A 26357-nucleotide genomic window follows, 5' to 3' on the forward strand; every position below is an offset into this window, starting at 1 on the left:
TTATTAATAAATATTTACAGTTGCGTAAATAATTACTACACTCTGTAAAACCAACCACATTGGCTAGGTAAACAATTATTACTAATTATTTATAGTTGCATAGTATACTTACTAATTATTACCACAATCTGTAAAACCAACCACATTGGCTACATAAACAATTATTAATAATTATTTACAGTTGCGTAAATAATTACTACACTCTGTAAAACCAACCACATTGGCTAGGTAAACAGTTATTACTAATTATTTACAGTTACGTAAATATAATTACTAATTATTACCACACTGTAAAACCAACCACAATGGCTAGGTAAACTTTTAATACTAATTATTTACATTTGCGTAAATATAATTACCAATTACTTCCACACTCTGCAAAACCAACCACAATGGCTAGGTAAACTATTACTAATTATTTACAGTTGCGAAAATATAATTACTAATTATTACCACACTGTAAAACCAACCACATTGGCTAGATAAACAATTATTACTAATTATTTATAGTTGCATAGTATACTTACTAATTATTACCACACTCTGTAAAACCAACCACATTGGCTAGATAAACAATTATTAATAAATATTTACAGTTGCGTAAATAATTACTACACTCTGTAAAACCAACCACATTGGCTAGGTAAACAATTATTACTAATTATTTACAGTTGCGTAAATATAATTACTAATTATTACCACACTGTAAAACCAACCACAATGGCTAGGTAAACTTTTAATACTAATTATTTACATTTGCGTAAATATAATTACCAATTACTTCCACACTCTGCAAAACCAACCACAATGGCTAGGTAAACTATTACTAATTATTTACAGTTGCGAAAATATAATTACTAATTATTACCACACTGTAAAACCAACCACATTGGCTAGATAAACAATTATTACTAATTATTTATAGTTGCATAGTATACTTACTAATTATTACCACACTCTGTAAAACCAACCACATTGGCTACATAAACAATTATTAATAATTATTTACAGTTGCGTAAATAATTACTACACTCTGTAAAACCAACCACATTGGCTAGGTAAACAATTATTACTAATTATTTACAGTTGCGTAAATATAATTACTAATTATTACCACACTGTAAAACCAACCACAATGGCTAGGTAAACTTTTAATACTAATTATTTACATTTGCATAAATATAATTACCAATTACTTCCACACTCTGCAAAACCAACCACAATGGCTAGGTAAACTATTATTACTAATTATTTACAGTTGCGAAAATATAATTACTAATTATTACCACACTGTAAAACCAACCACATTGGCTAGATAAACAATTATTACTAATTATTTATAGTTGCATAGTATACTTACTAATTATTACCACACTCTGTAAAACCAACCACATTGGCTACATAAACAATTATTAATAATTATTTACAGTTGCGTAAATAATTACTACACTCTGTAAAACCAACCACATTGGCTAGGTAAACAATTATTACTAATTATTTACAGTTGCGTAAATATAATTACTAATTATTACCACACTGTAAAACCAACCACAATGGCTAGGTAAACTTTTAATACTAATTATTTACATTTGCGTAAATATAATTACCAATTACTTCCACTCTCTGCAAAACCAACCACAATGGCTAGGTAAACTATTATTACTAATTATTTACAGTTGCGAAAATATAATTACTAATTATTACCACACTGTAAAACCAACCACATTGGCTAGATAAACAATTATTACTAATTATTTATAGTTGCATAGTGTACTTACTAATTATTACCACACTCTGTAAAACCAACCACATTGGCTACATAAACAATTATTAATAATTATTTACAGTCGTAAATAATTACTACACTCTTTAAAACCAACCACATTGGCTAGGTAAACAATTATTACTAATTATTGACAGTTGCGTGAATATAATTACTAATTATAACCACACTCTGTAAAACCAACCACAATTGCTAGGTAAACTGTTATTACTAATTATTTACAGTTGCGTAAATATAATTACTAATTATTACCACACTGTAAAACCAACCACAATGGCTAGGTAAACTTTTAATACTAATTATTTACATTTGCGTAAATATAATTACCAATTACTTCCACACTCTGCAAAACCAACCACAATGGCTAGGTAAACTATTATTACTAATTATTTACAGTTGCGAAAATATAATTACTAATTATTACCACACTGTAAAACCAACCACATTGGCTAGATAAACAATTATTACTAATTATTTATAGTTGCATAGTATACTTACTAATTATTACCACACTCTGTAAAACCAACCACATTGGCTACATAAACAATTATTAATAATTATTTACAGTTGCGTAAATAATTATTACTAATTATTGACAGTTGCGTGAATATAATTACTAATTATAACCACACTCTGTAAAACCAACCACAATTGCTAGGTAAACTATTATTACTAATTATTTACAGTTGCGTAAATATAATTACTAATTATTACCACACTGTAAAACCAACCACAATGGCTAGGTAAACTTTTATTACTAATTATTTATAGTTGCATAGTATACTTACTAATTATTACCACACTCTGTAAAACCAACCACATTGGCTACATAAACAATTATTAATAATTATTTACAGTCGTAAATAATTACTACACTCTTTAAAACCAACCACATTGGCTAGGTAAACAATTATTACTAATTATTGACAGTTGCGTGAATATAATTACTAATTATAACCACACTCTTTAAAACCAACCACAATTGCTAGGTAAACTGTTATTACTAATTATTTACAGTTGCGTAAATATAATTACTAATTATTACCACACTGTAAAACCAACCACAATGGGTAGGTAAACTGTTAATACTAATTATTTACATTTGCGTAAATATAATTACCAATTACTTCCACACTCTGCAAAACCAACCACAATGGCTAGGTAAACTATTATTACTAATTATTTACAGTTGCGAAAATATAATTACTAATTATTACCACACTGTAAAACCAACCACATTGGCTAGATAAACAATTATTACTAATTATTTATAGTTGCATAGTATACTTACTAATTATTACCACACTCTGTAAAACCAACCACATTGGCTACATAAACAATTATTAATAATTATTTACAGTTGCGTAAATAATTATTACTAATTATTGACAGTTGCGTGAATATAATTACTAATTATAACCACACTCTGTAAAACCAACCACAATTGCTAGGTAAACTATTATTACTAATTATTTACAGTTGCGTAAATATAATTACTAATTATTACCACACTGTAAAACCAACCACAATGGCTAGGTAAACTTTTATTACTAATTATTTATAGTTGCATAGTATACTTACTAATTATTACCACACTCTGTAAAACCAACCACATTGGCTACATAAACAATTATTAATAATTATTTACAGTTGCGTAAATAATTACTACACTCTGTAAAACCAACCACATAACAGTAAAAGTCGGAAAAAAAGTCGGAAAAAAAAGTCGGAAAAAAAAGTCGGAAAAAAAAGTCGGAAAAAAAAAGTCCAAAAATTTCTAGAACAAAACAAAGCAGTTTTTCTGTTTTTTTTCAATTGTGCCTTCTCCCCCCAAAAGGGGGAGATGCTGGGCCGGTCCCGGAAGTAGTGCAGTACCGGGTCGACCCGTGGCGGAGTTGGAGCAAGCCCCGAACACTCCGCCGCGCTACAAAAATCAGTTTAATATCATGGGTACAATTAGAACCCGTAACAGATATTAAGCTGTTAAGAACAGAGTGTTTTTCAGAAATGTTTTGTACATTTCCTAGCAGTTTTATTGCAGACACCTACTGTTGTTGTTCATTCCTTTTTAGGGGAAATCTCATCTGCAAAGTTTTATTCCTGCTGTGGGGTGAGTGTATTGTTGTGCGTGTAGGAAGTCTTTCTAACTCGAGCTGCTGAAGTCCACCGAAGTGCGAGCCCTTCAATTTGCAGCTACGTGTTTAGCATAGACTTCACGAGAAGCTGCGATGGTATCGCTCACCGCCAGCTTCTTGAAGAGACGCATGTAGCGTTTGCTACAGAGGCGCCTCATCACTTTGTCATTGTTGGGGTCCCAGGAGCCCAGGGCCCCAACAACGACTGCCTCAATGCTGACCCGCTGGAATTTCCGGAGCAGGTATTGGCGAACGGGTTCGTACTTGGCGACCTTACTCTCCCGTGCAGCATCGAAGGCGGTTTTGCGATTGTCAAAGGGGCATGTGACATCAATGACAATCGCCGTTTCCCCGCGCGCCAGAACAAGATCTGGGCGGAGGTTCGTGTCACCCACGGGCCGGTTCTCATGGGTGACGGTGAATCGCTTCTCAGCGGCTGTCTTCAGCCGGTCGACGATCCTGTTGTGTCGGCTGGTGTAGGCGACGCTCTGGCGCATGCAGTGACAGAGAACATGCGGGAGGGATTCCTTGTCTTGCCCGCATCTCCGACACCGCTGGTCAGCAGCGACATCCCACGGCCTGGCTCCGTTGAGGGGCAGCAGGTTCAGCCTCGCACGGTGCACGAAGCGCCAATCGCAGAAGCGAGTGAAGCGCCCCGTCCTCATGAAGTGGGAACTGCTACGGTCGGCTGCTACGCACTCCATCACTTTCCCCTGGTTAGGCTTTTCGTGGAGATTGTGATCTCGTGCGCGCATAGCGATGCTCCGAAGTGTCCTCACCACTTTCGTGCGCTGCTTCTGCGTGACGGTCACGTCGGCGCGAGTGATGCTGGGGCCCCCCTCCTGCATCTCCCACGTGACCGCCAGGCGCCGGGAAGCCTTGCGAGCCTCCGTCCATACAGACTGAAGCTGCGTTGCCCTAGCTCGGAAGTCTCCCTCCGTCTCCCCTGTCAGGTAGGCAGCGATGTCCTCATCCGTGGCTGGTCGGCGTAGTCTCTTCGTCGTGATGGCAGTAACGGCATGCAGCGCTAGATCTCGCACCTCTAGATCAAGAGAGGAGAGGAGCTTAAATGCATTGTCAATGCGGCAGATGTCGCTCAGCTCCGCTGCGAGGGGGATGCCGACCGAGCCCGATGCTGCGCTGCCGTAGAGGTATTCATTGGCTGCGGTTCCTGGAAGATAAAGGGATTTTTTGATTAGTGGCCGCAGTGCATCGTCGAGGCGCGCCCACTCTGACTTGCCCAACACACCGCACCGCATGGAGAAATTGAGCGCTGGATATACAAATGTTTTCACAGCGTCCAATCTCTGCCAAGGGGCGAGCATTGAGCTAAGCAGGCGGCGGCCGGTGTTGATGGCCTGGTCCACAGTAGCTCTGTCCGGGAAGACGTTGAACCCCACAGGGCGGCCCAGGAACGTCTGGCTTTCAAAATCCTGGATAATTGGGATCTCAGCTCCTGCAATAAAAAAAGGAGTCAGTCTTGTACCAACCGGTGTTTTGCCGCTCAGATGAAGAGTGTGGCACTTCGCTGGGTTAAGCTGTAGTCCCAGCCTAGAAGAAAGGGATTCAACAGTATTAATGCGGGCTTGAAGCATCTCCGGGTCATTGGCCAGGGGGGTGAGGTCATCGGCGTAGGCCAGGATGTTGTGCTGCCTCTCGCCTCCCTGCACAGCACGCAAAACAGGGTCAATGACAAAATTAAACAAGAGCCCGCTCAGTGGGCATCCCTGTCGAATCCCTGCAGAAATGTCGATCGGCCGTGTTGATCCTTCTTGTCCTATGATGGTGGTGGTGTTGTCCCTGTAGAGGTCAGCGACGATCGAACAGAAGTCGCTGCCGGCGCCTGCTCCACGTAGTGCGTCGATGAGGGCGTTGTGGGCGACAGATCCAAAGGCGTTGCTGAAGTCAAGGAACGCCACGCACAGCTCCCCACCGCCACCCCTCGCTGCGTCAAGGCGCTCCTGCAGCACGAAGTTGTGCTCAAACACACCATCGTGCGGCAGGAACCCCTTTTGACAACGAGAGAGCAGCTCGTGTTCAGCGATCCATCGCTGCAGCCGAGTGGCGAGACACCCAGCATACAGCTTTGAAATCGTCGACCCGAGTGCGATGGGGCGCCAGTTTGTGACGTCCTCCGCAGGTCCCTTCTTGTGGATGAGGATGGTCCGGGACTCCTTCCATGCTGGGGGCACTCTCTTGAACTTGAGGCAGGCGTTGAATGCTGCTGTCAGGAAGGCTGCTTCAGGGTCTGTCGTCTTCCAGTGCTGGTAGGTGATTCGGTCGTTGCCGGGCGCGGTGTTCTCACATTTCCTCAGCTTCGTCAGGACCTCCTGTTCGGTGAACTTGTCTAGAGGGAATTCCGTGAGGTCGCTGCTCTTGGCCTTGTTGAGAAGAAGGCTGGTGTCCACCTCCTTGGGGCCCCACATTGCAGTGAAGTGGTTCTCGAGATCCTGTAAAGGAACCGTGCACATAGGCGACTCGCCGTCCACAATCAGGCGTACTGCTCGGCGGCGATTCCTGCGGTAAAGAGACTGGATCTGCTGAGCGTTGTCGGGGTTGGTCGGACGGCGCGGCTTACCTCCGGCCGGAGCCTTTGGCAGCTTTACCGCCTTTCCAACCTCGGTGATGGCCTCCTCCAAGATGGAAAGAAAACCATCCCAACCCTCAGCAGACACAGGCTCACGCAGCAAACACCGGAGGCGCCTGGTGTGGTCGACGAGTATGCCCTCGCACTCCAGTTCATCAGAAAGAGAATCAGTTAGTGCTCCCTGGGTGGCAGTTGCGTCATGGTGGCCGCCGCCGTCGTCGTCTTGAAGCTGCGATGTATTGCTTTCCTCGCTGATTGTTGACAGGTGAGCCTGTAGTCCGTCGCCTGCCTGCAAGGAAGGAGAATCTTGTGAATTCTCCATCTCCCTGCTGCTGTTGGGTGTGCTGCTGGCAGGCACGGGAATTCCCTGGTCATCCTGCTGGGATGGGGAGGTGGGAAAAATTAGTGCTGGTGTTGCTGCTCTCGTGGTGCTGCTCTCTGGAGGAGGAGAGATGGGGGTTAGCGTTCGTGGCTCTTCCTGGCCCGCTTCCTCCCCATTGGTGTCTTGTTGAGGCGTTGCTGGTGGTGTCCTTGCATCTTGGCTGATGTCCTCGGCTTGTGGGGGCTCTAGATCCGGTGGTCGTGCGTCCCGTGATGGCGTCCGTCTTAGTCTTCTCGTCGCCGCTAACGGTGGCACGGGACGAGGCGGTAATCCCTGCATGGCAGTCTGTTTGCGGTGCCACATGTGATGATTTTCCAGCCCTCTTTTTGATGGAAAAGAGAGCTGGCAATCACCGCACTTGTGGCTGTGCAAGTCAGTGCTGGCCACCTCGAGCTTCTCTCCAGTAAGACAGGGATGCGCTTTTGGCCGAGGACCGACCTCTCTGTGGCAGAGAGTGCAAAAATGCGTGACCTGGCTTATGCGCACCCCATGCTCACTTTCAAGATGCCGAGTCAGGGACTGCCGCCTGGACGTCCACAATACCGGGGAGTACGCGGTAGCGCATCCCTCTTCCGTACATCGGAACGTCCTCGCCAGCGGAAAGAACAGCGTAAGGCTGTTCCCATCACGGCGAGGTTGCGATCCGGGCTGTGGCGGTTCTTGAATGTTGGCCGGGCTTGGACTGGTGGACGGCGATCGGACTGGAATGCGGCTTCTGCTGGCGGTGAAGGCGCTGCTTGTCGGGGGCGATGACATCACTTCTAGCGGCGGCGGTCGTCTGGAAGAAATGGCGGGGTGTATCCGCGCGACATACTGCGATAATGGATTTCCTTCCGCAGAAGAGGTCAGCGCTGCAGCTCCCACGGGGAAAAAGACTATCCAGAAAGAACAGCTAACATACACTAATAATGAGACTGAAAAACCAAAGTGCGCGCAGAAAAAAAAAAAAAAGAGAATGCTCAACACCAAAAAAAAAAAAAAAAAAAAACAATATGAGAGCCCTCACCAAGCTCGTAGCAAAGCAAAACAAAAGATGGAGCTGAACAGGAGAGAAACACCAGTAAACACCACACACAAATCACCCTCAACACAATACAAGTGAAAAAGAGCAACGCAGCAACTAATAAAAATCGTCACTCAATTACCAGGCAGACGCGGCAAAGAGCCCTCACCAAGCTCAAAGAAAAAAAAAAAAAAGAGGTTTAACGGGAGCGAGACATGGGAAACACCACACTTGACTGGAAAACGGCTCTTGTCAATGAAATCACATTGCAGGAACCCAATAAATCAGCACCTCAACTAAAATAAAAGGGCACACATGCAAAGAATTCGCACTAAGCTCTCAAAAAAAAAAAAGAAAAAAAAAAAAAAAAAACTGGTGGCAATGCAACAAAAAGTAATAAAATAATAATAATTAAAGGCACAACCGGAGAGAAACAGCGGCAGATACTACATGAACAAACCAACAAGGATGGCAAAGAATTTGAACACAAACAAAAAAGTAAAAAAAAAGTTTAAGGGCAGAAAGCACTACATGAATAAACCGATTGCAAAGAATGTGAGCACAAACAGAACGGAGAGGTTAAAGAACAAGCAAAAAAAAGAAAAAAAAAGGAAAACTAGAAGGACAAAAAAAAAATAAAAAAACTAGCAAATTAAGCAAAAAGAACACTTGAAGGACAAAAAACACTGCCAGATACTACATAAACAAGCCAACAATGGGAATAGGAAACACTAAATGAACTAGTAAAAAAAGAGAGCTCTCACCAAGCTCTCACAGCAACCGGGAATCCAGGGACAGCAGGGGTTCCAAGAACAGCAGGTCCGGATGGTCCATGAGTCCAGGGGTCCAGGGTCAGCAGGGGGGTCCAGGGTCAGCAGGGGGTCCAGGAACAGCAGGGGGTCCAGGGGTCCAGGATACTACTACACTTTGATCTTAGTCAAAAGGCCGAGAAGCGATAAATTGACAAGGAACTGCAGTTCGATCCCATCAAAAATGTATGCCCAAGTGGTGCCACTTATCGGTTGTTGCAGAAACAGCGTCGGTCCACCGTTTTTTGTTTGTAGCACTTGAGCTATGGTTTACCAAATCTCGACACATCCCTTGAAGGGGATTCTTAATCAAACCATTCTTTATTGCCTCAAATAATGGACTCACATGCAATGACATGCGGAAAAAGTAACCCAAGGTGTCACTGCATGCACGAGGCGCCCAACAATGCAATAAGACAGGCATTGAGAGGATTGCTGTGTTAGGCACATGGATAGCAGTGAGCTCGAATGAAAAAAGTTAGTTGGCCTCATCTTTGAGTTGTGATTGTCCTCCCCCAAAAACCGTGAGTCGCTTAGCTAGTCCCGGAAGTAGTGCAGTACCGGGTAGACCCGTGGCAGAGGTACAGCAAGCCCAGAATGCTCTGCCGCATTACAAAAAATAGTATAATGTCAGGGTTACAAATTACAACTGGCAACTGATATCAAGCTGTTAAAACAGTGTTTTCCAGAAATGTTTTGTACATTTGCAAGCAATGCTTTATTGCAGATACCTACTGCTATTAAGGCAAAAGCCTTTATTGCCTCATAGTTGTCGTTAGCAAAAGTGTCACATTTTTGCCACAGCACTTATTGGTCGCGAAGGGAAGACGTCGTGGAGGTGTCGACCAATCACAGAGCAACACCACAGTATGTGCAAATGCATAGCTTATATGTCCATATGTCAATCAATGAGCAGTTACTAATTAAAAAGGAAATAAATAAGTAAATAATTATTTATATGCTATGTCCTGGTTATTGCACTAATTACTCAATATTGGCTAGGTAAACAATTATTACTAATTATTTACAGTTGCGAAAATATAATTACTAATTATTACCACACTGTAAAACCAACCACATTGGCTAGATAAACAATTATTACTAATTATTTATAGTTGCATAGTATACTTACTAATTATTACCACAATCTGTAAAACCAACCACATTGGCTACATAAACAATTATTAATAATTATTTACAGTTGCGTAAATAATTACTACACTCTGTAAAACCAACCACATTGGCTAGGTAAACAGTTATTACTAATTATTTACAGTTACGTAAATATAATTACTAATTATTACCACACTGTAAAACCAACCACAATGGCTAGGTAAACTTTTAATACTAATTATTTACATTTGCGTAAATATAATTACCAATTACTTCCACACTCTGCAAAACCAACCACAATGGCTAGGTAAACTATTACTAATTATTTACAGTTGCGAAAATATAATTACTAATTATTACCACACTGTAAAACCAACCACATTGGCTAGATAAACAATTATTACTAATTATTTATAGTTGCATAGTATACTTACTAATTATTACCACACTCTGTAAAACCAACCACATTGGCTAGATAAACAATTATTAATAAATATTTACAGTTGCGTAAATAATTACTACACTCTGTAAAACCAACCACATTGGCTAGGTAAACAATTATTACTAATTATTTACAGTTGCGTAAATATAATTACTAATTATTACCACACTGTAAAACCAACCACAATGGCTAGGTAAACTTTTAATACTAATTATTTACATTTGCGTAAATATAATTACCAATTACTTCCACACTCTGCAAAACCAACCACAATGGCTAGGTAAACTATTACTAATTATTTACAGTTGCGAAAATATAATTACTAATTATTACCACACTGTAAAACCAACCACATTGGCTAGATAAACAATTATTACTAATTATTTATAGTTGCATAGTATACTTACTAATTATTACCACACTCTGTAAAACCAACCACATTGGCTACATAAACAATTATTAATAATTATTTACAGTTGCGTAAATAATTACTACACTCTGTAAAACCAACCACATTGGCTAGGTAAACAATTATTACTAATTATTTACAGTTGCGTAAATATAATTACTAATTATTACCACACTGTAAAACCAACCACAATGGCTAGGTAAACTTTTAATACTAATTATTTACATTTGCATAAATATAATTACCAATTACTTCCACACTCTGCAAAACCAACCACAATGGCTAGGTAAACTATTATTACTAATTATTTACAGTTGCGAAAATATAATTACTAATTATTACCACACTGTAAAACCAACCACATTGGCTAGATAAACAATTATTACTAATTATTTATAGTTGCATAGTATACTTACTAATTATTACCACACTCTGTAAAACCAACCACATTGGCTACATAAACAATTATTAATAATTATTTACAGTTGCGTAAATAATTACTACACTCTGTAAAACCAACCACATTGGCTAGGTAAACAATTATTACTAATTATTTACAGTTGCGTAAATATAATTACTAATTATTACCACACTGTAAAACCAACCACAATGGCTAGGTAAACTTTTAATACTAATTATTTACATTTGCGTAAATATAATTACCAATTACTTCCACTCTCTGCAAAACCAACCACAATGGCTAGGTAAACTATTATTACTAATTATTTACAGTTGCGAAAATATAATTACTAATTATTACCACACTGTAAAACCAACCACATTGGCTAGATAAACAATTATTACTAATTATTTATAGTTGCATAGTGTACTTACTAATTATTACCACACTCTGTAAAACCAACCACATTGGCTACATAAACAATTATTAATAATTATTTACAGTCGTAAATAATTACTACACTCTTTAAAACCAACCACATTGGCTAGGTAAACAATTATTACTAATTATTGACAGTTGCGTGAATATAATTACTAATTATAACCACACTCTGTAAAACCAACCACAATTGCTAGGTAAACTGTTATTACTAATTATTTACAGTTGCGTAAATATAATTACTAATTATTACCACACTGTAAAACCAACCACAATGGCTAGGTAAACTTTTAATACTAATTATTTACATTTGCGTAAATATAATTACCAATTACTTCCACACTCTGCAAAACCAACCACAATGGCTAGGTAAACTATTATTACTAATTATTTACAGTTGCGAAAATATAATTACTAATTATTACCACACTGTAAAACCAACCACATTGGCTAGATAAACAATTATTACTAATTATTTATAGTTGCATAGTATACTTACTAATTATTACCACACTCTGTAAAACCAACCACATTGGCTACATAAACAATTATTAATAATTATTTACAGTTGCGTAAATAATTATTACTAATTATTGACAGTTGCGTGAATATAATTACTAATTATAACCACACTCTGTAAAACCAACCACAATTGCTAGGTAAACTATTATTACTAATTATTTACAGTTGCGTAAATATAATTACTAATTATTACCACACTGTAAAACCAACCACAATGGCTAGGTAAACTTTTATTACTAATTATTTATAGTTGCATAGTATACTTACTAATTATTACCACACTCTGTAAAACCAACCACATTGGCTACATAAACAATTATTAATAATTATTTACAGTCGTAAATAATTACTACACTCTTTAAAACCAACCACATTGGCTAGGTAAACAATTATTACTAATTATTGACAGTTGCGTGAATATAATTACTAATTATAACCACACTCTTTAAAACCAACCACAATTGCTAGGTAAACTGTTATTACTAATTATTTACAGTTGCGTAAATATAATTACTAATTATTACCACACTGTAAAACCAACCACAATGGGTAGGTAAACTTTTAATACTAATTATTTACATTTGCGTAAATATAATTACCAATTACTTCCACACTCTGCAAAACCAACCACAATGGCTAGGTAAACTATTATTACTAATTATTTACAGTTGCGAAAATATAATTACTAATTATTACCACACTGTAAAACCAACCACATTGGCTAGATAAACAATTATTACTAATTATTTATAGTTGCATAGTATACTTACTAATTATTACCACACTCTGTAAAACCAACCACATTGGCTACATAAACAATTATTAATAATTATTTACAGTTGCGTAAATAATTATTACTAATTATTGACAGTTGCGTGAATATAATTACTAATTATAACCACACTCTGTAAAACCAACCACAATTGCTAGGTAAACTATTATTACTAATTATTTACAGTTGCGTAAATATAATTACTAATTATTACCACACTGTAAAACCAACCACAATGGCTAGGTAAACTTTTATTACTAATTATTTATAGTTGCATAGTATACTTACTAATTATTACCACACTCTGTAAAACCAACCACATTGGCTACATAAACAATTATTAATAATTATTTACAGTTGCGTAAATAATTACTACACTCTGTAAAACCAACCACATAACAGTAAAAGTCGGAAAAAAAGTCGGAAAAAAAAGTCGGAAAAAAAAGTCGGAAAAAAAAGTCGGAAAAAAAAGTCGGAAAAAAAAGTCGGAAAAAAAAAGTCCAAAAATTTCTAGAACAAAACAAAGCAGTTTTTCTGTTTTTTTTCAATTGTGCCTTCTCCCCCCAAAAGGGGGAGATGCTGGGCCGGTCCCGGAAGTAGTGCAGTACCGGGTCGACCCGTGGCGGAGTTGGAGCAAGCCCCGAACACTCCGCCGCGCTACAAAAATCAGTTTAATATCATGGGTACAATTAGAACCCGTAACAGATATTAAGCTGTTAAGAACAGAGTGTTTTTCAGAAATGTTTTGTACATTTCCTAGCAGTTTTATTGCAGACACCTACTGTTGTTGTTCATTCCTTTTTAGGGGAAATCTCATCTGTAAAGTTTTATTCCTGGTGTGGGGTGAGTGTATTGTTGTGCGTGTAGGAAGTCTTTCTAACTCGAGCTGCTGAAGTCCACCGAAGTGCGAGCCCTTCAATTTGCAGCTACGTGTTTAGCATAGACTTCACGAGAAGCTGCGATGGTATCGCTCACCGCCAGCTTCTTGAAGAGACGCATGTAGCGTTTGCTACAGAGGCGCCTCATCACTTTGTCATTGTTGGGGTCCCAGGAGCCCAGGGCCCCAACAACGACTGCCTCGATGCTGACCCGCTGGAATTTCCGGAGCAGGTATTGGCGAACGGGTTCGTACTTGGCGATCTTACTCTCCCGTGCAGCATCGAAGGCGGTTTTGCGATTGTCAAAGGGACATGTGACATCGATGACAATCGCTGTTTCCCCGCGCGCCAGAACAAGATCTGGGCGGAGGTTCGTGTCACCCACGGGCCGGTTCTCATGGGTGACAGTGAATCGCTTCTCAGCGGCTGTCTTCAGCCGGTCGACGATCCTGTTGTGTCGGCTGGTGTAGGCGACGCTCTGGCGCATGCAGTGGCAGAGAACATGCGGGAGGGATTCCTTGTCTTGCCCGCATCTCCGACACCGCTGGTCAGCAGCGACATCCCACGGCCTGGCTCCGTTGAGGGGCAGCAGGTTCAGCCTCGCACGGTGCACGAAGCGCCAATCGCAGAAGCGAGTGAAGCGCCCCGTCCTCATGAAGTGGGAACTGCTACGGTCGGCTGCTACGCACTCCATCACTTTCCCCTGGTTAGGCTTTTCGTGGAGATTGTGATCTCGTGCGCGCATAGCGATGCTCCGAAGTGTCCTCACCACTTTCGTGCGCTGCTTCTGCGTGACGGTCACGTCGGCGCGAGTGATGCTGGGGCCCCCCTCTTGCATCTCCCACGTGACCGCCAGGCGCCGGGAAGCTTTGCGAGCCTCCGTCCATACAGACTGAAGCTGCGTTGCCCTAGCTCGGAAGTCTCCCTCCGTCTCCCCTGTCAGGTAGGCAGCGATGTCCTCATCCGTGGCTGGTCGGCGTAGTCTCTTCGTCGTGATGGCAGTAACGGCATGCAGCGCTAGATCTCGCACCTCTAGATCAAGAGAGGAGAGGAGCTTAAATGCATTGTCAATGCGGCAGATGTCGCTCAGCTCCGCTGCGAGGGGGATGCCGACCGAGCCCGATGCTGCACTGCCGTAGAGGTATTCATTGGCTGCGGTTCCTGGAAGATAAAGGGATTTTTTGATTAGTGGCCGCAGTGCATCGTCGAGGCGCGCCCACTCTGACTTGCCCAACACACCGCACCGCATGGAGAAATTGAGCGCTGGATATACAAATGTTTTCACAGCGTCCAATCTCTGCCAAGGGGCGAGCATTGAGCTAAGCAGGCGGCGGCCGGTGTTGATGGCCTGGTCCACAGTAGCTCTGTCCGGGAAGACGTTGAACCCTACAGGGCGGCCCAGGAACGTCTGGCTTTCAAAATCCTGGATAATTGGGATCTCAGCTCCTGCAATAAAGAAAGGGGTAAGTCTTGTACCAACCGGTGTTTTGCCGCTCAGATGAAGAGTGCGGCACTTCGCTGGGTATCTTAGCCAAAAGGCCGAGAAGCGATAAATTGACAAGGAACTGCAGTTCGATCCCATCAAAAATGTATGCCCAAGTGGTGCCACTTATCGGTTGTTGCAGAAACAGCGTCGGTCCACCGTTTTTTGTTTGTAGCACTTGAGCTATGGTTTACCAAATCTCGACACATCCCTTGAAGGGGATTCTTAATCAAACCATTCTTTATTGCCTCAAATAATGGACTCACATGCAATGACATGCGGAAAAAGTAACCCAAGGTGTCACTGCATGCACGAGGCGCCCAACAATGCAATAAGACAGGCATTGAGAGGATTGCTGTGTTAGGCACATGGATAGCAGTGAGCTCGAATGAAAAAAGTTAGTTGGCCTCATCTTTGAGTTGTGATTGTCCTCCCCCAAAAACCGTGAGTCGCTTAGCTAGTCCCGGAAGTAGTGCAGTACCGGGTAGACCCGTGGCAGAGGTACAGCAAGCCCAGAATGCTCTGCCGCATTACAAAAAATAGTATAATGTCAGGGTTACAAATTACAACTGGCAACTGATATCAAGCTGTTAAAACAGTGTTTTCCAGAAATGTTTTGTACATTTGCAAGCAATGCTTTATTGCAGATACCTACTGCTATTAAGGCAAAAGCCTTTATTGCCTCATAGTTGTCGTTAGCAAAAGTGTCACATTTTTGCCACAGCACTTATTGGTCGCGAAGGGAAGACGTCGTGGAGGTGTCGACCAATCACAGAGCAACACCACAGTATGTGCAAATGCATAGCTTATATGTCCATATGTCAATCAATGAGCAGTTACTAATTAAAAAGGAAATAAATAAGTAAATAATTATTTATATGCTATGTCCTGGTTATTGCACTAATTACTCAATATTGGCTAGGTAAACAATTATTACTAATTATTTACAGTTGCGAAAATATAATTACTAATTATTACCACACTGTAAAACCAACCACATTGGCTAGATAAACAATTATTACTAATTATTTATAGTTGCATAGTATACTTACTAATTATTACCACAATCTGTAAAACCAACCACATTGGCTACATAAACAATTATTAATAATTATTTACAGTTGCGTAAATAATTACTACACTCTGTAAAACCAACCACATTGGCTAGGTAAACAGTTATTACTAATTATTTACAGTTACGTAAATATAATTACTAATTATTACCACACTGTAAAACCAACCACAATGGCTAGGTAAACTTTTAATACTAATTATTTACATTTGCGTAAATATAATTACCAATTACTTCCACACTCTGCAAAACCAACCACAATGGCTAGGTAAACTATTACTAATTATTTACAGTTGCGAAAATATAATTACTAATTATTACCACACTGTAAAACCAACCACATTGGCTAGATAAACAATTATTACTAATTATTTATAGTTGCATAGTATACTTACTAATTATTACCACACTCTGTAAAACCAACCACATTGGCTAGATAAACAATTATTAATAAATATTTACAGTTGCGTAAATAATTACTACACTCTGTAAAACCAACCACATTGGCTAGGTAAACAATTATTACTAATTATTTACAGTTGCGTAAATATAATTACTAATTATTACCACACTGTAAAACCAACCACAATGGCTAGGTAAACTTTTAATACTAATTATTTACATTTGCGTAAATATAATTACCAATTACTTCCACACTCTGCAAAACCAACCACAATGGCTAGGTAAACTATTACTAATTATTTACAGTTGCGAAAATATAATTACTAATTATTACCACACTGTAAAACCAACCACATTGGCTAGATAAACAATTATTACTAATTATTTATAGTTGCATAGTATACTTACTAATTATTACCACACTCTGTAAAACCAACCACATTGGCTACATAAACAATTATTAATAATTATTTACAGTTGCGTAAATAATTACTACACTCTGTAAAACCAACCACATTGGCTAGGTAAACAATTATTACTAATTATTTACAGTTGCGTAAATATAATTACTAATTATTACCACACTGTAAAACCAACCACAATGGCTAGGTAAACTTTTAATACTAATTATTTACATTTGCATAAATATAATTACCAATTACTTCCACACTCTGCAAAACCAACCACAATGGCTAGGTAAACTATTATTACTAATTATTTACAGTTGCGAAAATATAATTACTAATTATTACCACACTGTAAAACCAACCACATTGGCTAGATAAACAATTATTACTAATTATTTATAGTTGCATAGTATACTTACTAATTATTACCACACTCTGTAAAACCAACCACATTGGCTACATAAACAATTATTAATAATTATTTACAGTTGCGTAAATAATTACTACACTCTGTAAAACCAACCACATTGGCTAGGTAAACAATTATTACTAATTATTTACAGTTGCGTAAATATAATTACTAATTATTACCACACTGTAAAACCAACCACAATGGCTAGGTAAACTTTTAATACTAATTATTTACATTTGCGTAAATATAATTACCAATTACTTCCACTCTCTGCAAAACCAACCACAATGGCTAGGTAAACTATTATTACTAATTATTTACAGTTGCGAAAATATAATTACTAATTATTACCACACTGTAAAACCAACCACATTGGCTAGATAAACAATTATTACTAATTATTTATAGTTGCACAGTGTACTTACTAATTATTACCACACTCTGTAAAACCAACCACATTGGCTACATAAACAATTATTAATAATTATTTACAGTCGTAAATAATTACTACACTCTTTAAAACCAACCACATTGGCTAGGTAAACAATTATTACTAATTATTGACAGTTGCGTGAATATAATTACTAATTATAACCACACTCTGTAAAACCAACCACAATTGCTAGGTAAACTGTTATTACTAATTATTTACAGTTGCGTAAATATAATTACTAATTATTACCACACTGTAAAACCAACCACAATGGCTAGGTAAACTTTTAATACTAATTATTTACATTTGCGTAAATATAATTACCAATTACTTCCACACTCTGCAAAACCAACCACAATGGCTAGGTAAACTATTATTACTAATTATTTACAGTTGCGAAAATATAATTACTAATTATTACCACACTGTAAAACCAACCACATTGGCTAGATAAACAATTATTACTAATTATTTATAGTTGCATAGTATACTTACTAATTATTACCACACTCTGTAAAACCAACCACATTGGCTACATAAACAATTATTAATAATTATTTACAGTTGCGTAAATAATTATTACTAATTATTGACAGTTGCGTGAATATAATTACTAATTATAACCACACTCTGTAAAACCAACCACAATTGCTAGGTAAACTATTATTACTAATTATTTACAGTTGCGTAAATATAATTACTAATTATTACCACACTGTAAAACCAACCACAATGGCTAGGTAAACTTTTATTACTAATTATTTATAGTTGCATAGTATACTTACTAATTATTACCACACTCTGTAAAACCAACCACATTGGCTACATAAACAATTATTAATAATTATTTACAGTCGTAAATAATTACTACACTCTTTAAAACCAACCACATTGGCTAGGTAAACAATTATTACTAATTATTGACAGTTGCGTGAATATAATTACTAATTATAACCACACTCTTTAAAACCAACCACAATTGCTAGGTAAACTGTTATTACTAATTATTTACAGTTGCGTAAATATAATTACTAATTATTACCACACTGTAAAACCAACCACAATGGCTAGGTAAACTTTTAATACTAATTATTTACATTTGCGTAAATATAATTACCAATTACTTCCACACTCTGCAAAACCAACCACAATGGCTAGGTAAACTATTATTACTAATTATTTACAGTTGCGAAAATATAATTACTAATTATTACCACACTGTAAAACCAACCACATTGGCTAGATAAACAATTATTACTAATTATTTATAGTTGCATAGTATACTTACTAATTATTACCACACTCTGTAAAACCAACCACATTGGCTACATAAACAATTATTAATAATTATTTACAGTTGCGTAAATAATTACTACACTCTGTAAAACCAACCACATTGGCTAGGTAAACAATTATTACTAATTATTTACAGTTGCGTAAATATAATTACTAATTATTACCACACTGTAAAACCAACCACAATGGCTAGGTAAACTTTTAATACTAATTATTTACATTTGCGTAAATATAATTACCAATTACTTCCACTCTCTGCAAAACCAACCACAATGGCTAGGTAAACTATTATTACTAATTATTTACAGTTGCGAAAATATAATTACTAATTATTACCACACTGTAAAACCAACCACATTGGCTAGATAAACAATTATTACTAATTATTTATAGTTGCATAGTGTACTTACTAATTATTACCACACTCTGTAAAACCAACCACATTGGCTACATAAACAATTATTAATAATTATTTACAGTCGTAAATAATTACTACACTCTTTAAAACCAACCACATTGGCTAGGTAAACAATTATTACTAATTATTGACAGTTGCGTGAATATAATTACTAATTATAACCACACTCTGTAAAACCAACCACAATTGCTAGGTAAACTGTTATTACTAATTATTTACAGTTGCGTAAATATAATTACTAATTATTACCACACTGTAAAACCAACCACAATGGCTAGGTAAACTTTTAATACTAATTATTTACATTTGCGTAAATATAATTACCAATTACTTCCACACTCTGCAAAACCAACCACAATGGCTAGGTAAACTATTATTACTAATTATTTACAGTTGCGAAAATATAATTACTAATTATTACCACACTGTAAAACCAACCACATTGGCTAGATAAACAATTATTACTAATTATTTATAGTTGCATAGTATACTTACTAATTATTACCACACTCTGTAAAACCAACCACATTGGCTACATAAACAATTATTAATAATTATTTACAGTTGCGTAAATAATTATTACTAATTATTGACAGTTGCGTGAATATAATTACTAATTATAACCACACTCTGTAAAACCAACCACAATTGCTAGGTAAACTATTATTACTAATTATTTACAGTTGCGTAAATATAATTACTAATTATTACCACACTGTAAAACCAACCACAATGGCTAGGTAAACTTTTATTACTAATTATTTATAGTTGCATAGTATACTTACTAATTATTACCACACTCTGTAAAACCAACCACATTGGCTACATAAACAATTATTAATAATTATTTACAGTCGTAAATAATTACTACACTCTTTAAAACCAACCACATTGGCTAGGTAAACAATTATTACTAATTATTGACAGTTGCGTGAATATAATTACTAATTATAACCACACTCTTTAAAACCAACCACAATTGCTAGGTAAACTGTTATTACTAATTATTTACAGTTGCGTAAATATAATTACTAATTATTACCACACTGTAAAACCAACCACAATGGCTAGGTAAACTTTTAATACTAATTATTTACATTTGCGTAAATATAATTACCAATTACTTCCACACTCTGCAAAACCAACCACAATGGCTAGGTAAACTATTATTACTAATTATTTACAGTTGCGAAAATATAATTACTAATTATTACCACACTGTAAAACCAACCACATTGGCTAGATAAACAATTATTACTAATTATTTATAGTTGCATAGTATACTTACTAATTATTACCACACTCTGTAAAACCAACCACATTGGCTACATAAACAATTATTAATAATTATTTACAGTTGCGTAAATAATTATTACTAATTATTGACAGTTGCGTGAATATAATTACTAATTATAACCACACTCTGTAAAACCAACCACAATTGCTAGGTAAACTATTATTACTAATTATTTACAGTTGCGTAAATATAATTACTAATTATTACCACACTGTAAAACCAACCACAATGGCTAGGTAAACTTTTATTACTAATTATTTATAGTTGCATAGTATACTTACTAATTATTACCACACTCTGTAAAACCAACCACATTGGCTACATAAACAATTATTAATAATTATTTACAGTCGTAAATAATTACTACACTCTTTAAAACCAACCACATTGGCTAGGTAAACAATTATTACTAATTATTGACAGTTGCGTGAATATAATTACTAATTATAACCACACTCTTTAAAACCAACCACAATTGCTAGGTAAACTGTTATTACTAATTATTTACAGTTGCGTAAATATAATTACTAATTATTACCACACTGTAAAACCAACCACAATGGGTAGGTAAACTTTTAATACTAATTATTTACATTTGCGTAAATATAATTACCAATTACTTCCACACTCTGCAAAACCAACCACAATGGCTAGATAAACTATTATTACTAATTATTTACAGTTGCGAAAATATAATTACTAATTATTACCACACTGTAAAACCAACCACATTGGCTAGATAAACAATTATTACTAATTATTTATAGTTGCATAGTATACTTACTAATTATTACCACACTCTGTAAAACCAACCACATTGGCTACATAAACAATTATTAATAATTATTTACAGTTGCGTAAATAATTATTACTAATTATTGACAGTTGCGTGAATATAATTACTAATTATAACCACACTCTGTAAAACCAACCACAATTGCTAGGTAAACTATTATTACTAATTATTTACAGTTGCGTAAATATAATTACTAATTATTACCACACTGTAAAACCAACCACAATGGCTAGGTAAACTTTTATTACTAATTATTTATAGTTGCATAGTATACTTACTAATTATTACCACACTCTGTAAAACCAACCACATTGGCTACATAAACAATTATTAATAATTATTTACAGTTGCGTAAATAATTACTACACTCTGTAAAACCAACCACATAACAGTAAAAGTCGGAAAAAAAGTCGGAAAAAAAGTCGGAAAAAAAAGTCGGAAAAAAAAGTCGGAAAAAAAAGTCGGAAAAAAAAGTCGGAAAAAAAAAGTCCAAAAATTTCTAGAACAAAACAAAGCAGTTTTTCTGTTTTTTTTTCAATTGTGCCTTCTCCCCCCAAAAGGGGGAGATGCTGGGCCGGTCCCGGAAGTAGTGCAGTACCGGGTCGACCCGTGGCGGAGTTGGAGCAAGCCCCGAACACTCCGCCGCGCTACAAAAATCAGTTTAATATCATGGGTACAATTAGAACCCGTAACAGATATTAAGCTGTTAAGAACAGAGTGTTTTTCAGAAATGTTTTGTACATTTCCTAGCAGTTTTATTGCAGACACCTACTGTTGTTGTTCATTCCTTTTTAGGGGAAATCTCATCTGTAAAGTTTTATTCCTGGTGTGGGGTGAGTGTATTGTTGTGCGTGTAGGAAGTCTTTCTAACTCGAGCTGCTGAAGTCCACCGAAGTGCGAGCCCTTCAATTTGCAGCTACGTGTTTAGCATAGACTTCACGAGAAGCTGCGATGGTATCGCTCACCGCCAGCTTCTTGAAGAGACGCATGTAGCGTTTGCTACAGAGGCGCCTCATCACTTTGTCATTGTTGGGGTCCCAGGAGCCCAGGGCCCCAACAACGACTGCCTCGATGCTGACCCGCTGGAATTTCCGGAGCAGGTATTGGCGAACGGGTTCGTACTTGGCGATCTTACTCTCCCGTGCAGCATCGAAGGCGGTTTTGCGATTGTCAAAGGGACATGTGACATCGATGACAATCGCTGTTTCCCCGCGCGCCAGAACAAGATCTGGGCGGAGGTTCGTGTCACCCACGGGCCGGTTCTCATGGGTGACAGTGAATCGCTTCTCAGCGGCTGTCTTCAGCCGGTCGACGATCCTGTTGTGTCGGCTGGTGTAGGCGACGCTCTGGCGCATGCAGTGGCAGAGAACATGCGGGAGGGATTCCTTGTCTTGCCCGCATCTCCGACACCGCTGGTCAGCAGCGACATCCCACGGCCTGGCTCCGTTGAGGGGCAGCAGGTTCAGCCTCGCACGGTGCACGAAGCGCCAATCGCAGAAGCGAGTGAAGCGCCCCGTCCTCATGAAGTGGGAACTGCTACGGTCGGCTGCTACGCACTCCATCACTTTCCCCTGGTTAGGCTTTTCGTGGAGATTGTGATCTCGTGCGCGCATAGCGATGCTCCGAAGTGTCCTCACCACTTTCGTGCGCTGCTTCTGCGTGACGGTCACGTCGGCGCGAGTGATGCTGGGGCCCCCCTCTTGCATCTCCCACGTGACCGCCAGGCGCCGGGAAGCTTTGCGAGCCTCCGTCCATACAGACTGAAGCTGCGTTGCCCTAGCTCGGAAGTCTCCCTCCGTCTCCCCTGTCAGGTAGGCAGCGATGTCCTCATCCGTGGCTGGTCGGCGTAGTCTCTTCGTCGTGATGGCAGTAACGGCATGCAGCGCTAGATCTCGCACCTCTAGATCAAGAGAGGAGAGGAGCTTAAATGCATTGTCAATGCGGCAGATGTCGCTCAGCTCCGCTGCGAGGGGGATGCCGACCGAGCCCGATGCTGCACTGCCGTAGAGGTATTCATTGGCTGCGGTTCCTGGAAGATAAAGGGATTTTTTGATTAGTGGCCGCAGTGCATCGTCGAGGCGCGCCCACTCTGACTTGCCCAACACACCGCACCGCATGGAGAAATTGAGCGCTGGATATACAAATGTTTTCACAGCGTCCAATCTCTGCCAAGGGGCGAGCATTGAGCTAAGCAGGCGGCGGCCGGTGTTGATGGCCTGGTCCACAGTAGCTCTGTCCGGGAAGACGTTGAACCCTACAGGGCGGCCCAGGAACGTCTGGCTTTCAAAATCCTGGATAATTGGGATCTCAGCTCCTGCAATAAAGAAAGGGGTCAGTCTTGTACCAACCGGTGTTTTGCCGCTCAGATGAAGAGTGCGGCACTTCGCTGGGTATCTTAGCCAAAAGGCCGAGAAGCGATAAATTGACAAGGAACTGCAGTTCGATCCCATCAAAAATGTATGCCCAAGTGGTGCCACTTATCGGTTGTTGCAGAAACAGCGTCGGTCCACCGTTTTTTGTTTGTAGCACTTGAGCTATGGTTTACCAAATCTCGACACATCCCTTGAAGGGGATTCTTAATCAAACCATTCTTTATTGCCTCAAATAATGGACTCACATGCAATGACATGCGGAAAAAGTAACCCAAGGTGTCACTGCATGCACGAGGCGCCCAACAATGCAATAAGACAGGCATTGAGAGGATTGCTGTGTTAGGCACATGGATAGCAGTGAGCTCGAATGAAAAAAGTTAGTTGGCCTCATCTTTGAGTTGTGATTGTCCTCCCCCAAAAACCGTGAGTCGCTTAGCTAGTCCCGGAAGTAGTGCAGTACCGGGTAGACCCGTGGCAGAGGTACAGCAAGCCCAGAATGCTCTGCCGCATTACAAAAAATAGTATAATGTCAGGGTTACAAATTACAACTGGCAACTGATATCAAGCTGTTAAAACAGTGTTTTCCAGAAATGTTTTGTACATTTGCAAGCAATGCTTTATTGCAGATACCTACTGCTATTAAGGCAAAAGCCTTTATTGCCTCATAGTTGTCGTTAGCAAAAGTGTCACATTTTTGCCACAGCACTTATTGGTCGCGAAGGGAAGACGTCGTGGAGGTGTCGACCAATCACAGAGCAACACCACAGTATGTGCAAATGCATAGCTTATATGTCCATATGTCAATCAATGAGCAGTTACTAATTAAAAAGGAAATAAATAAGTAAATAATTATTTATATGCTATGTCCTGGTTATTGCACTAATTACTCAATATTGGCTAGGTAAACAATTATTACTAATTATTTACAGTTGCGAAAATATAATTACTAATTATTACCACACTGTAAAACCAACCACATTGGCTAGATAAACAATTATTACTAATTATTTATAGTTGCATAGTATACTTACTAATTATTACCACAATCTGTAAAACCAACCACATTGGCTACATAAACAATTATTAATAATTATTTACAGTTGCGTAAATAATTACTACACTCTGTAAAACCAACCACATTGGCTAGGTAAACAGTTATTACTAATTATTTACAGTTACGTAAATATAATTACTAATTATTACCACACTGTAAAACCAACCACAATGGCTAGGTAAACTTTTAATACTAATTATTTACATTTGCGTAAATATAATTACCAATTACTTCCACACTCTGCAAAACCAACCACAATGGCTAGGTAAACTATTACTAATTATTTACAGTTGCGAAAATATAATTACTAATTATTACCACACTGTAAAACCAACCACATTGGCTAGATAAACAATTATTACTAATTATTTATAGTTGCATAGTATACTTACTAATTATTACCACACTCTGTAAAACCAACCACATTGGCTAGATAAACAATTATTAATAAATATTTACAGTTGCGTAAATAATTACTACACTCTGTAAAACCAACCACATTGGCTAGGTAAACAATTATTACTAATTATTTACAGTTGCGTAAATATAATTACTAATTATTACCACACTGTAAAACCAACCACAATGGCTAGGTAAACTTTTAATACTAATTATTTACATTTGCGTAAATATAATTACCAATTACTTCCACACTCTGCAAAACCAACCACAATGGCTAGGTAAACTATTACTAATTATTTACAGTTGCGAAAATATAATTACTAATTATTACCACACTGTAAAACCAACCACATTGGCTAGATAAACAATTATTACTAATTATTTATAGTTGCATAGTATACTTACTAATTATTACCACACTCTGTAAAACCAACCACATTGGCTACATAAACAATTATTAATAATTATTTACAGTTGCGTAAATAATTACTACACTCTGTAAAACCAACCACATTGGCTAGGTAAACAATTATTACTAATTATTTACAGTTGCGTAAATATAATTACTAATTATTACCACACTGTAAAACCAACCACAATGGCTAGGTAAACTTTTAATACTAATTATTTACATTTGCATAAATATAATTACCAATTACTTCCACACTCTGCAAAACCAACCACAATGGCTAGGTAAACTATTATTACTAATTATTTACAGTTGCGAAAATATAATTACTAATTATTACCACACTGTAAAACCAACCACATTGGCTAGATAAACAATTATTACTAATTATTTATAGTTGCATAGTATACTTACTAATTATTACCACACTC

The 26357-nt window shown here is 38.0% G+C and overlaps 1 protein-coding gene and 6 pseudogenes across 1 annotated transcript in view; all 7 read right to left on the bottom strand.

Moving 5' to 3' along the window:
- LOC146171426 (uncharacterized) overlaps nucleotides 1-26357 on the bottom strand; it is a 47275-nt gene that overhangs the window by 2163 nt on the left and 18755 nt on the right. The window contains exons 3-4 of the mRNA XM_084586550.1: nucleotides 6795-6881; nucleotides 5579-6551 (exon numbers count right to left, since the gene is read on the bottom strand). Coding sequence (XP_084442676.1) covers nucleotides 5579-6551; nucleotides 6795-6881 — 1060 coding nt within the window. The remainder of the gene's footprint in view (nucleotides 1-5578; nucleotides 6552-6794; nucleotides 6882-26357) is intronic.
- On the bottom strand, nucleotides 3625-3797 carry LOC146171428 (U2 spliceosomal RNA; annotated as a pseudogene).
- On the bottom strand, nucleotides 9227-9397 carry LOC146171429 (U2 spliceosomal RNA; annotated as a pseudogene).
- On the bottom strand, nucleotides 13370-13542 carry LOC146171430 (U2 spliceosomal RNA; annotated as a pseudogene).
- Nucleotides 15604-15774, bottom strand: LOC146171431 (U2 spliceosomal RNA; annotated as a pseudogene).
- Nucleotides 22254-22426, bottom strand: LOC146171432 (U2 spliceosomal RNA; annotated as a pseudogene).
- LOC146171433 (U2 spliceosomal RNA) lies at nucleotides 24488-24658 on the bottom strand (annotated as a pseudogene).

This window comes from Amblyomma maculatum, unplaced genomic scaffold (genome assembly GCF_055883805.1).
Source record: "Amblyomma maculatum isolate TAMU_Amacu unplaced genomic scaffold, ASM5588380v1 scaffold_23, whole genome shotgun sequence".
Taxonomy (NCBI): domain Eukaryota; kingdom Metazoa; phylum Arthropoda; class Arachnida; order Ixodida; family Ixodidae; genus Amblyomma; species Amblyomma maculatum.